This window comes from Hemiscyllium ocellatum, chromosome 20 (genome assembly GCF_020745735.1).
Source record: "Hemiscyllium ocellatum isolate sHemOce1 chromosome 20, sHemOce1.pat.X.cur, whole genome shotgun sequence".
NCBI classification, from domain to species: Eukaryota; Metazoa; Chordata; class Chondrichthyes; order Orectolobiformes; family Hemiscylliidae; genus Hemiscyllium; species Hemiscyllium ocellatum.
The window spans coordinates 8,326,711-8,344,619 of NC_083420.1; the positions used below are offsets into that span (position 1 = coordinate 8,326,711).

A 17,909-nucleotide genomic window follows, 5' to 3' on the forward strand; every position below is an offset into this window, starting at 1 on the left:
ATTTAAAATACAGAGCTGAAAGAAATATATGATCATAGAACATGGAACAGTACAGCACAGTACAGTACAGGCCCTTTGGCTCTCAATGTTGTGCTGAGCATTTATTTTAATCTAAGATCAACTTAACCTATACACCCCTTAAATTGCTGCTGTCCATGTGCTTGCCCAGCAGTCGCTTAAATGTTCCTAATGTCTCTGACTCTACTACCACCGCTAGCAGTGCATTCCACACACCCACCATTCTCTGCGTAAAGAACCTACCTCTAACATCTCCCCTGTACCTTCCCCCAATCACCTTAAAATTATGACCCCTTGTGACAGCCATTTCTGCCCTGGGAAAAAGTCTCTGGCTATCCACTCTATCTATGCCTCTCAATGCCTTGGACACCTCTAAAAAGTTACCTCTCTTCCTTCTTCTCTCCAGTGAGAAAAATCTTATGGGTGTTTTGTTTTTAGTAAACATGCCTGTTAACATTTAAACAGTTAACAGACATAATTTTAATTGCTTAAAAGGGTACTTTGAGTCAAGACCTTTCGGAATTTTGTTTCAATCAAGCCACATCATACTTACAGATTGAAAGCAAGTGTAAAACACTCAAAAATCGTCTGGTCTCCCCAAAGTCCCACCCTGCAGGCTTTATTTCAGTTGACTCCAACAGGTCATGCTGTACAAATGGACCTAATAAAGCTGGTGGTCATGACTGACAAGTGAACTTGTGTTTGATAGCTTTTATTGAAGGCACAGAATTGCATTTCTATTTGACAACAAAATTTATTAGAAAGGAATACATATAATCTTGACAATTTATTTTACAAAATATTGTAATGTAATGAGATGGCAAGGCCAGGAAGGCCAAAAATCACTTTTAAAGAATTGAGCTATAAAAAGTATGATATACAAATCAGTGTTGCAAAAGATCACAATTAACTATGGCACATTTCCAGTGAATGACTGGATGCAGCGTAGGGTTACACTGAACTCAAGTAACATGGAGCAATATCAATTTGTATGTCTAGTTTATTAACAGAGGCGGGCAAAAAGTGATCATACAACTAAGTAAACCATAAGTAACAAGTTATTGTATTATAATGCAAAGCGAATGTAACAAAAGAACCACAGAATTTGGAATGGCGAAATGTTCCCATGTCAGGAATTTTTTAAAAATTTAAAATTCAATCACGGTGAACAGTATTTGAGCGGAGCAGCGTAAACAAAACCAAGAGAAGTGCTGATGAATTATTTCAGATTTGTTTCAGATTATGCATTTTACCTTAAACGTAGCATGTGCTTGTGGTAAGACAATCATCATCACTGGACTTCAAAATTAGGCCAATTTTAACTCTAACTGAACAAATTATGGAATTAAGCCCCATGTTCCTGAAGTTTAATTCAGAGAAACCTTTTTAAAAAGTGTAAAATCAACAAATAATCTAGACAGAAATTTCCCCTGGGAACTCTGATTGCCGGGCATGATGGACAGAGACTTTAGCTATAACAGGAAATGGGGTTTCTGCCAAAATTTCCAACAAAAGATTAAGAAAACTTGAGAAAAATCCTGGTGTAAAGTACTTTGTGAATGGTGTTATGACACGGGGTAAACCCTCCTGCTTAATTGAAACCAACAACAACAGAAAAGATTTATCCCACACATTAATTTGTTAAACTTCGATAGGTCAAGGACTACTTAAAGTAAACGTTAACAACTTTATTTCTTAAAGTATAACAAAGAATAATTAACAACTATTTACAACTCCTTTCCCTAACCTATTGTTTACTTTCCCCTCTACAATAATGGTCCGATAAAAATCCGGATTAATATTTACCAAACAAAACTTCTTATCTCAAAACCAGACAGCTTTCAGTTCTTCTCTGTATTCCTGTCTTCTTTTCTTATTCTTGGGGATTCTGTTTCATAGGTTACTGATCAATAAAGGTACCTTTAAGAGGGCTAGCAGTTTGGCAGTTCTCCTCCCAACTGTTCAATTTTCATTGGTCTTATACCCCCAAAGCATCGGATTGTGTTATTAGCTCTTAAGATTGTCAACATACTCAATTTAAACTCGATTGGAGGTCAGTATTTTGGGGTATAATTTAAACTAATTGGTCATATTCGAATTTGTTTTTGTCACCAGGTAACCAGCTAATTGACTTGTTTGACCAAATGTTACATTATTTTTTTCTTTTCAGAACACTTTGTTCTGTCAGGTAGTTCTGTTGTTTTTAACCCTCTTAAAAGATACAGTACACCCACATATTCATAACAATGGAGCCATGAGTTTTCAATGACTGGTAATATAATTCACTGCTCCATAAATCTTAACAGTGGTTAGCACTGCTGCCTCACAGCGCCTGTAGACCCGGGTTCAATTCCCAACTCAGGCGACTGACTGTGTGGAGTTTGCACGTTCTCCCCGTGTCTGCGTGGGTTTCCTCCGGGTGCTCCGGTTTCCTCCCACAGTCACAAAGATGTGCGGGTCAGGTGAATTGGCCAAGCTAAATTGCCCGTAGTGTTAGGTAAGGGGTAAAATGTAGGGGTATGGGTGGGTTGCGCTTCAGCGGGTCGGTGTGGATTTGTTGGGCCGAAGGGCCTGTTTCCACACTGTAAGTCTAATCATAAAGTAAAATATTTGGTTTTATTGTAAGCAGGTCATGCTGAATTTCATGCACAAAACTTTAATGATATCTGCGGTTTCATTAAATTATATTGATGACACTTCAAACAAAAATCTACAACCTGAAAGAAGTGTTACATTTTTATATTTGTACTTTATGCATTCTCTAGTTTGGAACCTTAATTTTATTTGAGGCTATTTATGTTGGAAACTGGGATTACTGCCAACATAATGCCCATGCACAATTATTACTTCAACATTTGTCACTCCACACAAAACACCTGTGGCATTCAGAGAATGGAAGCAATGGGATCAGAAACAGTTAACTCATTATATTGGAAAACATGGAATTCCCTGAGGCATCTGCTCCAATTCATTTTTTTTTAACCTGTACAAGCAAATCTTCAATAGCACTAGAGAGTACTGACAGCAGTATAAATCAAGTTACACACACTTCATTCCTTTTTACTAAGGCAAAGCTGTTTTTAACCTTGACTGTTCCTTTAGGATCATAAGTCAAGTGTCTTAATAGCCATATTGTGATGTCAATAAGCAAGTACACATTGTTGCTGAATAAAGAGTATAGTTGCTTGTAAATCACTCGTTCTATCAATTAAGGATGGGACAGGTTACCAAGGTCAGCAGAAACCAGAAAAAAAATTACTGGATTTTTTTTATCATTTTTTCAAATTGCTACTGACCCACTGATAGGTCCACTATCTTGTTCATTGAGATTATTTTGCCATTTTTACAGCCAAACAGGTACACGTAATATAAACTTATATATAAATTTTATGTACTTTATACATGTGATACTTTCAAGTTAAAGCAATTGTTCATGAAGAGCAAGATGTTTTTATGTTGTATGACTCTGGGGGAGAATATCATCCCTTGCCTGTTCTCTGTTTCCAATATCATGCATTGCTTTTTAAACCTGTTTTCTGCTCTGCAACCACATTTTGAGGTATGGCCTTAGAGTGAAAAATGTGGGGAATGGGAGACAGTTGATGGGTGGTTTGGGAGAAAAATCAAACAGCAGAATAACCTGTGCATATACAGCAATACCACCTAACCATTTTGCAGGTTCTGTCGATGTCAATAATCGTGCTTCTGAACTCGTTAGGCCCTGCTCACTGGGAAAAAAAATCACATCCCTTTAAAGAGGCTTTGCAACTGATCCCAGGACTGACAAATCTGAGTCTGCAGCCTGGGAATTCATGGCCTCTGATTTGCAAATTCTATACTCTTGAGTCTAGGGGTTTTACTGAATAGTTTCCACCCTCTGTACTATTTCCTGCACCAATCAAGTGTGTAAAGCTAGAATTTAACACTTCTCACTCATGAGGTGGCTGCTTTCATCATTGCGTTTTCTGCCTTTTGACAGGTCTTGCTGTTGTGGCCTTTTCTTTGTCCACCGTTTTACTTTGATGGAGCATGACACCCTTCAGCAACAAAGGATTGACCTGCTGGCCCACAGCCCAGGTCCAAAGACATTGTTCAATTCTGTGAGGGGTCCAATCCTTCACTGAGTCATCTGTAAAAGGCAAATCCACCATTACCTCGTAGAAAACCCAAATACTGTCATGTCAATAATATAAGCCATTACCCTAATACATTCCCTTCAATAATAGTGGCGTAAAGAGCTACTCACAAAGTATGATGCATGTTTAAACAGCAGTGCTCCTGCTTCAGAATCATGGAATCTCTACAGTGTCAAACCAGGCCAATTAACCCATCAAGTCCTCATTGACCCACCAAACAGCACACCACCCTATTCTATCACCATAACATTGCGTTTGCCATGGCTAATCCACCTAGCCTGCACATTCCTGGACACTATGGGCAATTTTGCATGGCCAAGCCAACTAACCTACATATATTTGGACTGTGGGAGGATACTGGAGCACCCAGTGGAAACTCATGCAGACACGAGGAAAATGTGCAAACTCCCACAGACAGCTGGAATTGAACCCTGGTCTCTGGCACCATAAAGCAACAGTGCTAACCACTAAGCCACCATGCCACCTATGGGGCCTCTACTGTTTACCTTTTTCCAGTCTACAAAATTCTGTTTTCTATCCCTTAGCCACTTTTGTATCCATAATGCTGCTCTCTCTTTTATTCTATGGACTTCAGTTTTGCCATTAAGTCCAACATGTGGAACTGTACCAAACATGTTTGGAAAGGTATATATGAGTTAAATTGTAACTGACAATTCTACAACACAAGCCTACTGTGCTAGTAGATCCCAAGCTTAGCTTTTCTGAAATAGACCAGTTTATCCAATAACACCACAATACTGTATCTAGGCAGGTTGCCTTGTCAGAGATGTGACTGAAGAAAGATAAAGTATGTATACGTGAAGCATTCTGCACAACTTCAGGGATGTGCTTCTCTGAAAATTAAGTACTTTTAAAGTCTGTCCCTGTTGCAAAATTTGAACCTTGTTCACTCTATCGCTCCTATTTCTCAAAGTAAGAATTGTTCATTTTAGCACTTTAGTTTGACTTCAAGAGAGGCTCCTTTCTTGCTTTACCACAGAACAATAGATTGTTCCCAACTCTTATTGAAACATAACTCTTTCTGACTTTGTCCACCACCAGCACCTCCATATAACGTACTCCCAGCACTCAAACTACACACAGAGTAGGGTCTTTGCGAAAGAATATCTTTAACACATTTCCTAAAGTGATTTGTAAAGCTACTAAAATCACACTGTTCAGATCACTGTATATGACACTGATTCCTAGTACATCTCAACATTCTGACATTAACCCACCAGCAGAATTTCCCCCTCAGTGCACAGCAACTCGGTACTCAGTACAGAGCTGTGAAAATTACAGAAACTTACTGCTGTTGAGTTGCGTGGCACATTCCCTCACTTTTTGCAGGTACAGGATGTAGTGTTTAAGTGTGTACTTAATGGGAACCAAGCCAGGGATTGACTCCACTGCTTCATCTGCCATGAACGCAGCTTCTTGTGGAGCACCAGCCACAAGCACAGCTAAGCATAAAAGTGAGATACAAGATTTCATTATAATAGATTTACTGGATGGATGAGCGGTGCAAGTAATCAGATGAGCATTTTCTTTCCTACCCGATGCTGTAGCAGGTCCCACTGCTTTCAGTTTACTGAGTTCAGTGATTGCAGCTGAAACATCAGGAAGCAGTTTAAAAGCTTTACATGTGCAGGCCTCCACACTGTCCCTCGAATTACTCATTACCATCTGCTGCAGTGTTGGGCGGAACTTGCCCCTCTACGGATAAAAGGGTAGAGGGAAAGAAAAGTCAAATTAATCACTAAAGTTCAAAGTTAACAAATAAGGAGCTGGGTCTTAGTAACACTACTAGCTCCATCTTCAGGCAACACAGATTCCCATCCCATTACAACCCAGAAAAACTCTACATTCACCTTTAAAACAAAATAACATTCTATGACACTGCATACCCCTTTAGTCCAGTATCCTTCCACATCTATTCACACAGGACCCATTATCCTTTATGTATTTTATCACAACCAGACTATTCTTTTCACTGAAGTATGCTGCCATTCCCACGGATGGTAGGTCTAGTTGCATTGGCATAATAAGATATTGCAAGCTGCTGTTCTGCTTTATACTGTGAAGGAGAATGGTATTCTGTAGCAGTTTGCATTGCACTGGGAGAGCGAGTTAAACCTGGCAAATGGTATTCAACCAAAGATCAAGTTATATGGAAGAAGTCAGCTGAAGGAGAATGGAATTTTTCTGTTACACAACATTATTCACTAAAGGTACATGAACAATGCCAATAAACATAATAAGTAGGGTACTTGGTCATAATCACAACCATTCAACACAGAATGAACAAACTATTTTGTCATTCTAGAAGATATTGCTTAGATAACATTTGGAATAATGCATCTAGTTTTAGTCTCCTCCAACATTAATACTCTGTAGAGGATTCAGAAAAAGTTCAGGAAGACGACACATCTGGACATTCCTAGCTTTTCAATCTAAACATTGGTTATGAAAATAAGTTTCAGTTTAATAAGCATGTAAATTGTATTAGTGCACCAAGACCCAAAAAAAGTGAGCATTATATGTACAATAATATGACATTTAATCTACACTAAATGCTATTGTTTAGAATGTTCCTTAAAGTTGTGGGGTACATAAAATTAATTACTATCTTAGAACCAACTACAATTAATTTTTAAAATAATTCAGAGACCATTGACCAAATGGAAGTTTTTTTTATTCACGGAGCAGCTTATGATATCTTCAGGATTTAGAGAGAAGTAACAGGAAACATAAGATATAACAGTGAACACATAAAATCACAAAATAGCCTGAAGAACCGAATCAAGTCACATCTGTTATAGTGTGTGACCGGAAACGGTCATAACTGAAAAGAAAGGAATTTCTCCTTTATTTTGTCTGTGAGCAGTTACAATCCATGAAGGGACTTTAACTAGATCGCTGGTTTGTGATGCCAACAGCATGGGTTCAATTCCTATACCATGAAGGACTCTCCTTCTCAAACTCTCCCCTCAACTGAAGAGTGGGGGTCCTCAGTTTAAATCACCCAACAGCAGTCTCTCTCTCTAATGAGACAGCAGGTCTATGGTCTAATAAGATTATAGCAACGTTTCACAATCCAAAAAGTACTATGTGTATCTCCCTTTGTTTCAAGAAAGACAATTGGTTACAAGTTGAAGTACACTAGCTCACATCAAGCATGACCAATCAGAACATTTCTTGCTCTTACTGCCTGCCATGGACATGTTGATTGGATTAGCAGGTTAATGATGAAATCCTTTGGTCAAGTCTCTTTCCATGGCCAACAAGCCCTGAAATGATCTTGAACACAGTTTCTGATATAACTCCCATTTAGTCTGGGGGTCTTCTGACCCCACAGTCATAGACTGTGGGAATAGACTCTTCAGTCCAACTGGTCCACACCGACCAAGTTTCCCAAACAAAACATTTCCCACTTGCATTCATTTTAGCCCATATCCCCCTTAACTGTTACTATTCATGTACTTATCCAAATGTCTTTTAAATGTTGTAACTGTAGCCGCATCCAACACTTCCTCTGGTAGTTCATTCCACACATGAGCCACCCTGTGTGAAAAAGTTGCCCTAGAGGTTCCACTGAATTATTTCATAGAATTAATTACTATCTTATAGCCAACTCCAATTCATTTTTAAAATAATTCAGTGTCTGTTTCAAATGCTGTGACAGAAATTATACGTTCTTTCCAACACCTTCCAGAAAAACTCTAAACAACAACATTTAGTTTAGGTTTGAATGCTGTATTATTGTATGTATACTGTTTACCTACAGCTTGGTGTAGTGGTGCTACTCACTGCACCTCTAGACTCCCCTGTCACTCTGTAAAAGAAAGAAGTGGTCTTGTAGGATTTAAACATGGAGGACCTCCAAAGGCCTGGTCAGAGGGTAACATTAAAGTGGGAGATTTGATCCCAGACTGTGAGAATCACAGGTCAGGAACAATAACTAGACTCTGATTCTTCAAGTGTGGAGGAGGGGATACATAGCAGTGCTCCCATCCCTAAATATTATTTCAAGGTACAGAAACATTCAGAAACCACCTTGCTCTTTAGTACATAAATCCAACCCTACGCAGCATACTTACTGTGAGTTTCCATTCCATCAACTGAACCAGTTCGGTGTGAGTGAGGAATTTCTCTTTGCGACTACAGATAGCCTCGGGTAATTCTTCTTGATACCTGAGTTAGAGAAGAATTAGCAGTCAGATCGTTCATAAATATATATGAGTGAAGAAACATCTTAAATAACCTTTCCCCTTCTTTACTGTAGGCCACACAATAGTCACATGTTTATTAAAAAGATATCTTAGCTACTATTTAATGTACGGATTGCACTAGTAAGTTCTGCTGACCAATAGTTCTCCCTTAAACAACACCATTAAAACACACTAATAGGTCACCTGTATCATTTAAACTACCAAAAATAAGCATGACAGAGTGCAACTCACCCTCAGATCGGTCAACCATTACAATGTGTTGAAAGGAAGCTGCATTTTAAGGGATTTTATATTGGGAACTAATGATGGCTGGATTTCCTAGGCCTCAGTAACTTTGGAAGGTAAATGGAGCCGAGAAAAGCCGTATTCATGCAACAGTGCATTTACAACACAGCTTGTGGGCCAGCACATGAAACATTTTCTATAAGCCTGAGAGTTTTATCAATGTAAGCTACCGTGGGTGACCATCAGAATCTCTGACCTCTCGTCTTTGTTATCTCCTAGCTGAGATTTCCGAATGTTCTCATTTGCCAGCTTCCATGCAGCTACTATTTCTAAAATGCAATTCACTTAGACTAAGGCAGCTCATGTTTGCACCCACACAAAGGCTCACATTCCCATCATAGAATCAGGCCATTCATCTCATCAGGTCCACACCAGCCATCCGAACAGCATCACACCCAGACCCATTCCCCGACCACATGCCTGTGTTCCTGCATTTCCCATGGCTGAAGCACCTAACTTATACATCCTTGGACACTATAAGGCTATTTCAGCATGGCCGATCCACCCTAACCTATACATTGCTGGACAATGGGAGGAAACCAGAACACCCAGAGGAAAGCCACGCAGAGGTGGGGAGTGCCAGGTGACATGTGGCTCAGCGAATAGCACAGCTCCCAATAAATACCTGGAACAATGCCAGGGACCTGGCACAGTCAGGGGGTTAGACAATAGGTGCAGGAGTAGGCCATTCTGCCCGTCAAGCCAGCACCACCGTTCATTATAATCATGGCTGATCATCTTCAATCAGTATCCTGTTCCTGCCTTATCCCTATAACAGCAGTGCCAATCACTGAGCCACGTGCCAACTGTCACTCCTATCACGATCAAACTCTAATCGCTTTTTGGTGTTGGATTGAGTTAATTTTCAATAATAAATTAAATAATTTTGATTTGATCAAGCACTTGAGCAATCAAACAATATTCTGATTAATTGTGGCTAATCGTTAAACAATTTCTGTAAAGAATACAGCTATAAAGCCAGGTCAAAAGTAAGGGTTTATGGTTTCACTGCTGTGTTATGGCTCAAGCTACTGTAAACTTCAGGTAACAAGCGTGAAAAAGGCTTTTACTCAAAGACAGTTATGCTTTAAAATGATAACTTAAAATACTCAACAGGTCTATATCTGTGATTGCACGATTAGACTCCAGCCCTTCACAGCTCCCCACCAAGGATACAGTGCTGGTCAGCACTGTCCGTGAAGAGACAGGCTTAGAAAATATGGAAATTCTTTGACATTCAACCCACTATGAAAATCCAATCCTTAGTCTCAGACCTGAGTACTTAAATTTCCCAAAGTGATCAAATAAATATTACAATATCAGGTGTCTCTCATCAACCCTCCAGTCACCCTTTCCCCAAAAGTAATCTGTGCCTTAGCTGTTGTCTTTCAAGTTATGAAAGAAAGGTCAACCCCTCACCATTTATCCAGTGCAGTCAGCTTGCCTGCTTTCTTCCCTTTGGATGCCATCGCCTTTGCTTCAACCACATCCCCATAGAGAGCAAAGATAGACCTCCATACGGTAGGATTCTTGCAGTTATACAATATTTCATGTCCAGCCATGTTACTTTATTCAATAAACAGTTTCAACCTGTCAGTAAAAATGACATTTATACCTGCACATAAATATTGCAATCATCAGTGTTTAAACATAAACCAGAAGCAGTATTAGGTCACTTAATGCATTGAGTTTACTAGGTCATTTAACATGATTGTGGCTGATTTGATCACTCCACATGCCTATCTACCCAAGTGGAGAGATGATGGCTTAGTGGCATTATTATTGGACTGTTAATCCAAAGACCCAGGTGAAGACCTGACTTTGAGTCCCACCATGATAGTGGGCAGCACGGTGGCACAGTGGTTACCACTGCTGCCTCACCGCGCCAGAGACCCGGGTTCAATTCCCGCCTCAGGCGACTGACTGTGTGGAGTTTGCATGTTCTCCCCGTGTCTGTGTGGGTTTCCTCCGAGTGCTCTGGTTTCCTCCCACAGTCCAAAAAAAATGCGCAGGTTAGGTGAATTGGCCATGCTAAATTGCCCGTAGTGTTAGGTGCAGGGGTAAATGTAGGGGAATGGGTCTCAGCGGGTGCGCTTCGGCGGATCGGTGTGGACTTGTTGGGCCGAAGGGCCTGCTTCCAAACTCTAAGTAATCTCATCTAATTTGAATTCAATAAATATCTGGAATTAAAGAGTCATTGCCAATCGATGGGCCGAATGGCCTTACTTCCACTCCTATGTCTTATGGTCTAATTGTTGGGGAAAAACCCATCTGGTTCACAAATGTCCTTTAGAGAAGGAAATTGGCATTCTTGTCTGGCTGCGTGAGACTCTGGGCAATGAGGCATGAGCAATAAGTGGTTACCTAGCCAGAGATAACTGAACCCCGTGAATGAATCTAAAAAAAATCTATCAATATAAGTCTTTAAAATATTCAAGGTGTCTGCTCTTTTGGCAAAAAGAGCTCCAAAGACCCTCTGTGAAAAAGAATTCTCCAAATCGCTGCCTTAAATGGGCAACTCCCCTTATGTGTAAAACCAAAGATGGGGACAAAAAAAAGAAAACCTCACTGAATTCATAATTTGTTCCTCTGTTCAAATACTATCTGTGAGACAATAAGAACAGAAAAAAAAAGAAGCTGCAGGAAGTCTGGCAACATACATGGAGAGAGATAAACATGGTGGGGTGATGGTTTCCATCAGAACACCTACTTTAAATCTTCAACTGCTGCTGCATTTTGCTTGCTTCCAAGAAACAACACCAGAACTCAAGTGAAAGTAGGCACGGATATTTGAAATGCTCTGTCTTTTGCTCATTGGCAAAAAGTAAAACTAGCATCATACCCAAGACCTTTTTAGTTAAGATTAGAATCCCTACAGTATGGAAGCTGGCCCCTCAGCCCAACAAGTCCACACCGACCATCCAAAGAGCAACCCACCCTATACTTACCCCTGACTAATGCACCTGACACTATGGACAATTCAGCGTGGCCAATTCACCTCACCTTTGGATGGTGGGAGGAAACCCACACAGCCACAGGGAGAATGTGCAAACGCCATTCGGATGGTCACCCAAGGCTGGAATTGAACCTGGGTCCCTGCTGCTGTGATGCACCATACTGCAGAAGAGCACCTTCACCCTGTTGGTGATAATTCAGGTTCACGCCACTGAATGGGTTTGCAGTGAGACACATGCCACAAAGAAGTTTAAACAGCATAATGGAAAAGGCCATTCAGCCCATCGTAACACTGCTAGCCTCCAGGCAACAATCCATTCTAATCCCATTTTCCAGCACTTGGTCCCTAGCCGTGCGGGTATCTTATCATTAGACACCTCAGGAGCAGGTAGGACTTGAAGCCAGGCCTTCTGACCCAGAGACAGGGACACTACCACCGCGCCAAACTGGTCACTGTAATACTGTAACGCTTCAAATGCTCAGCTCGAAAACTTCTTCAAGTTCCTGCCTCCAGCATCCTCCTTAGGCAGTGACTGGGTGAATAAATATTTACGCCGAGTTTATACTTTAACGGAATCGGTCCTGGTCACACGGCGGCGGGAACTGAAGGAGCCTTGGCCGGGGGGGGGGGGGAGGGTTTCCATTAACAAGATGGCGGCGCTGCGGCTTCACGGGGGTGGTGTCTGTCGCACGCTGATTCGCTCACCCTTCCGTTCGGCGCCGCGAGATGACGCGAGCGGCCCATGCGTCCGCGGCGCATGGAGATGTCGTCACGGGACGCGCGACGCCAGCGGCGGGGCTGGCCGTGGTGGATGACGCCGTCGAGCGTGGCCGGTTGCGTGCGGTTTGTACACAAACAGCAGGCGCCGCGCCTCCGACCGATTGCCCGCCCGGCCTCCCGCCCCTGAGCTCCCGGGGGTCCGGCCTCAACTCTCTCACTCGGGGAGGGGGGCTCCTCACCAGCGCAGCCTCCCCGCTCCCTCATCTCTGGGCCTAGGCCTCACCCTTCCCCCATCACAGCCTGGGGCTCTCCTACCACCATCAGGCCCGTCAGCAGCTGCGGGGGAAGCCGGGGTCTCACTTCTCCTCTCTCCCACACCTCCCCCCCCTGTGTCCTGCATTCACCCGGGGTGCGGGGGAGGTAAAGCTACAGCATGTCTGGAAGCCCCGAGAAGAGCCTGACTGCTCAGGAGCTGAAGGAGCAAGGAAACCGCCTGTTCCTCAACAGAAAGTACCAGGAAGCCGCGGCCTCCTACAGCAAGGCCATAGTGAGTATCTCAGCCGGTGTCGGGGAGAGGCCTGAGCCCTGTGAAGACCTCATGAAATGCCTCTCATTCATTGTGCTTTGTCGTTTTCTTTTTTGCTTTTGAATTTTCTAATGTCAGAATTGAGAGTGACTCTTCAGGATGGAGTAATGGTGTTCGGGTCCTGGTTATTCCCGTATGTGGTTTGTTCGGTGCAGCTATGACTCAACGCTGATGCTTCAAAATCCAGCAAATGCAGCATTTAATTATATACATTTGTACACTGGGGGGAATTACCTGAATCAAAAAGTGAATGGTTGTTTGAAGATATGTTTATGAACTTGTTGCATAATTTTCTAGGTCCTGTGTTTAAAAGACTTATGTCCAAATGATGAAGCTTGGAATCTGTGTGATCATAAGCTCCCTAAAATTGTATTTTGGTTATTTATAATGCCATTGAAAGCATTATCAGATCACCCAGTTGTAACAGGCTCTGAATTCTGTATCTGTCTTTTTTTCCCCTCAGCCATTTTGATATTGCAGAATTGGTATAAGATGCAAAGTTCTGAGGAGGAACCAGTGTTTGTAAAGGGAATTGAATTGAATTTATTGTCTAGTGTATCAAGGCACAGTGAAAAGCTTTGTTTTGTGAGCAATACAGGCAGATCACAGCGTTAAGTAGCATAGATAAGTAAATAATAGGCAAAAACAAAATTACAGGTACCGGTTAAGAGTTTGAGAGTCCTTTCAGTAGTCTAACAGTAGGTTAGAGACTGTTTTGAAACCGGCTGGTGTGTACTGTATTGTAGATAGGTTTTGTGAGTAGATAAACATTTGATGGATGGAGTACAAACTGGAAAATTGTGCTGTTTGTTGGCAAGAATAGGAAAGTGAAATCTTAAATGGAGAGACACAGAATGCTGTGATACGGAGGGTTCTGGGTGCCCTTGGATGTGGTTCACAAAAGTTGGCATATGGGTAAGTAAGGATATAAATAGGGGTGGAGTATAAAATGTCTAGCCTTTTCTGTACAGGATATATGTTGTACCACAATTAAGAATGTATACATTTTTGGTCTCTTTATTTTGGACAGAATATACTTTCATTGTAGGCAGTTCTCTAATTTGAAGGGATTGTCTTATGAGGAAAGATAGAGCAGGTTGGCACCTATATGAATTTAAAAAGTGAAAGGTGATTTTATTGATTTATGCTCTGAAGTGGCTTTTCAGGATGGATGCTGAGAGGATGTTTCCCCCGTGTGCCGGTGTCCAGAACTGGGGACAGATTTTCAGAATGAGATGTTTCATTCAAGATGGAAATGACGATTCTTTCTTTTTTTCCTGAGGGTTATTAATCTTTGGAATTGTCTACTACAGTAGAGCAGTAATGCTATGTTATTGAATATAATTAGGCTAGACAGTTGAGCTAGACAGAGTTTTGATCCGCAAGGGGCTAAGGGTCATCAATAGAGTAACGAAAGTCAAGTTGAGTTTGCAATCAGATCAGACCGATCTAACTGAATGGCAGACCAGGTTAAAGGGAGGAATGATCTGTTTCTGCTCCTGTTCTTTATATTCTTGTATGATTAATTTGTATATACTGCTATTATGGTCCTGCAAAGGCTGAAGAATTTTAGTCTACTTTTTGATATCTGGCCAGTTTTGGTACTTCAGCGGATGTGTATGTTTAAGATTTGAATAGTAAAGTTAAAAATTTCATTTTGCATCACATCTACATGATTCAGTAGTAGTACTCTTCTCACAGTGCGTGTTTATCAGCTGAATTGGTCATTGATAGAAGGCCAAGTCTAACAACTATGCACTTAAGCCATTGAGTTGCCTGGCCCCAATAGATAAATCTTTTTAGGCTATACGAACATTGGATGCTAGATGTGGTCGATTGCATTTTTAAACAATTTTTACAAGATCATTGCACCTGAAACAAAGCACAAAAAAATGTGAAAATGAATGCAGTACTTTATTTCTGGATACTGATTCAATTTCTTCTTTCTTAAAACAGAAAGAAAACTGTTCCTCATTATTCAGTATTAACTGTTTTCATAGTTCGGTGTCTTCACATCTAACACCAATTAGTTTGTGTGTGAAGATGCCCTGTGATGTCTCAATTTTTTTACCAATGTTTTGGACCTCTCATTGGCTCTGCTTTCCCCATGATGTTGACACTTTGCTGTTTCAATGTTCAGAATTTGAGCAGGTTCTTTTTTGTACCCGATCCCTCCAGAGATTAGTGTCATAAAATTTGTCCATGTTTTGATGTTTCTGTTTCCCTCTAGATTGTAGGCCATTTATACATTGTATTGCTCCATAGGATTGAGTAATAGGCCTGCATTAGAAGTAGGAATGAATAATAATAGGACATTCAACCCCATGAATCTCATGCCTTGACTTTCTAAAGTCAAGTTTTTGCTAGATATGCCATAATTTTACCTGTGTTTTCATTCTACACAATGCCATCTCCAGGGCCATTCTATTTTCCCTGAAATGTCATGTCCAAAGCTGATTGCGCTGAGCAAGGCTGTGCAACTGAAGCATCATTTCATCAAATAAAAGCAAAATCCTGTGGATAGTGGAGTTATGAAAAAGAAAGTCTTGGGGAAACTCCAGTCTGATAATATCTGTGGAGAGGCAAAAACAATCAAACAGTGCCAGGATGTGAAATTAGATGCCAACTGTGGTTGCATTTATTCCAACAAATTTTGCATTACAACTGACATAAAGTACACAGGATTTGTTGATGAATGTATCATTTCATCACTTCTGCGCTATAACCTCCTTGAGAGAAAACCCAGCATTCCAGTATCATTTTTGATTGATCTTTGTACCTGAGCACTGATGTTTTAGAGACTTGTCTACGTGGCCATTTAAATCCATTTGCTGTCCACTACTCCCTGTGAGCCAAAGTTGATGGCCTGACAGTTTCTCACATTGATCTCCATCTGCCATTATCTTAACTACTTTTTGTCTCCTTATGTAGTGTCCCACAGTGACAGGGGAGAGCCAGGTCTTTTCAGTTCTCCATTTTATAAAACATGTTTGGAAAGCTACTTTCACAACCTCTTTTAGTTAGATTGTGTTTTTAAGTCTAAAACAAGTTGTCAGCCTAAACTTTGCAGCAAATACTGTGTGAATCTCTTTAAAACAGAGGAACAGAAACCTCTTAGAGATATACAGCACAGAAACAGACTCTTCGGTCCAATTCATCCATGCCGATCAGATATGTGATGTGTTTATAAGATGTCTTGGTAATCTCAACTTTGGTGTTTTATCCTAGACTTTATGGTCTGTATCTGAATAGATAGAGTACGGTATATTAAGTTTTGGAGCATATGTGAACCCTTGCATTGTTGTTCAATGGCATCTCATTTGTATAGTCTAGGTATTAGGTCTTTTCTCGGCTGTCTCACCAGTGCTCCCACACTGCATTGAAGGACTTGTCACCGAGCCAGTCTTAAGGTGCTATCTCCCTGGCTCACCGGCAATATAAATATAACTATTTTTTAAAATCGGCAGGTCAGGAAGGAACTGAAGCGGAGAAAGTGCCCCTGTTGCTGGTGGAGATCGGTAAGGCTGCATGCTAGCACTGATGAAATGTTACTTATGTTTTCTTAATGTTTAGAGTGGAACGTCATAGACAGAGACAAAATATATGGTATGACAATATAGAGCAAGAATTTGAATCTGTGCGCTTACTATTCTAGCAGTGAAGTTTTGATGCAATGGACAAAGTCTTCAGCAGGAAGAGTCAAATGTGATTCGCATGAAGATGTGGGTAGTATGGAACTCTGTGTTCACACTTGCAGTGATACAGGATGGAAATTGATGCAACTATAATGTTTTTATATTTAATGTTAGTTATCCATGATAAATTATTGTTTATGTATTTATCACACTTGTTAGCTGAATTTGTGTGACCTGTTTCATTTCAGTCACTTTGCCATGTAGTATCGTTGGTGATTCCTTTCACAGGTGATACCTGCAACATTAGTAGCACTGATATCAAATGCTAGAACTGAGTTGTATGGCAAGTATAACCTATATATTTAGAAAATAAGAAACACCATAAATATATCTCAATATACATTGTTTGGCCAAAGCTTACACTGGTAAGATTTTCTGTATTTTTTATTAGCTATTTCTGTTGACTTAAATGTACCTGACAACATTCATTATATTAATTTTATTAAGCAAAGATATTGAGAATTATAGAACTATTGGTGGGTAGATGGAATTAAGAGACAGATCAGCCATGACATAATTGAATGACCGGGCTTGAGGGGTTGAATAGCCTACTCCTTTTGCTATGTTCCTTCAAAGGGGGGAAGTTTACTAACAGTTGTTAATTTTTCCTTTTGATATGTGGGCCTACAACTACCATCTCCTTCCTTGCAAATTTATCCTGCGACATCAAGTACCCAAACAGTCCAGCCACAAATGTGGTGTCCTAGGGGCCTGGAGGCTTTGGTGGCTGCTTCACAGTCATAGCCTGTCCCCTTGTCATTTGCATGGGGCGCATTCCTCATAATTGATATCATCAGGGTAAGCCAACTCTAGAACCAAAACAAGTTGATGGAGGAACTTAGCGTCCGGCATTTTCTGTGGGGAGGGAAACAGAGTTAGTGTTTTGAGTATGGTAACATTTTGTCAGAAAGAAACATCAGGAAAGAGTATTATTTCCCACTATATATGGAAGAAGTAGCATGAACAAGATATATATTTCACTTGGTACTCCCTGCCATTTACATTGATGAAATCTAACAATGTTTAAAGTGATTTCTGATCATATTTGTTTAAAATAGATTTTAGAACATTATCCGACTACAAGCAAAGCTAGGTTAACCATGACAATACTCGGCTGGTGTTGTTTGAGAAGACAGGCACATAGGTAAATTATGACATGGACTGTGTCATGTGTGTGAGTATATCAGATATTGCTGCATTTAACAACAGTTGGTCTTGTTTATTAATTAGGTGATGTACGCAGTTGTGCTCTTCGTACAAAAGCCAGGTATGCCTTGTGTA

At 40.7% G+C, this 17,909-nt stretch overlaps 2 protein-coding genes across 5 annotated transcripts in view; one reads left to right on the forward strand and one right to left on the reverse strand.

Moving 5' to 3' along the window:
• Positions 1-805: 805 nt before the first annotated feature.
• On the reverse strand, positions 806-12,246 carry zgc:112496 (uncharacterized protein LOC541336 homolog). Of its 3 annotated transcripts, none has more exons than XM_060840130.1 (6): positions 12,193-12,246; positions 10,091-10,261; positions 8,255-8,348; positions 5,711-5,870; positions 5,465-5,617; positions 806-4,147 (listed from the first exon to the last, which is right to left on the reverse strand). In XM_060840130.1, exons 2-6 carry the CDS (start codon positions 10,231-10,233, stop codon positions 3,972-3,974), a joined length of 726 nt encoding a protein of 241 aa, XP_060696113.1. In that variant the 5' UTR covers positions 10,234-10,261; positions 12,193-12,246; the 3' UTR covers positions 806-3,971. The 3 variants fall into 3 exon arrangements, with proteins under 3 accessions (XP_060696113.1, XP_060696114.1, XP_060696112.1); XM_060840131.1 differs by having other exon boundaries at positions 10,091-10,286; positions 12,193-12,240; XM_060840129.1 differs by having other exon boundaries at positions 12,004-12,234.
• A 155-nt stretch (positions 12,247-12,401) lies between these two features.
• Positions 12,402-17,909, forward strand: part of stub1 (STIP1 homology and U-Box containing protein 1) — a 44,191-nt gene continuing 38,683 nt past the window's right edge. The window contains exon 1 of one of the 2 annotated variants that reach the window (XM_060840471.1): positions 12,402-12,894. In XM_060840471.1, coding sequence (XP_060696454.1) covers positions 12,781-12,894 — 114 coding nt within the window. In that variant the 5' untranslated portion in view covers positions 12,402-12,780. Of the gene's footprint in view, positions 12,895-16,401; positions 16,452-17,909 lie in introns of those variants that run through there. The other variant, XM_060840472.1, reaches the window with a different exon arrangement.

Bases quoted from the DNA above. Each gene is read 5' to 3' on its own strand.
- zgc:112496 (XM_060840130.1), bottom strand. From the start codon at position 10,233: ATGGCTGGACATGAAATATTGTATAACTGCAAGAATCCTACCGTATGG. The intron at 5,871-8,254 runs GTAAGTATGCTG...TTTTATCCGTAG, and splicing joins TGATGGAATGGAAACTCACA to AGGGGCAAGTTCCGCCCAAC. The intron at 5,618-5,710 runs GTAGGAAAGAAA...TTTTATGCTTAG, and splicing joins GGGACCTGCTACAGCATCGG to CTGTGCTTGTGGCTGGTGCT.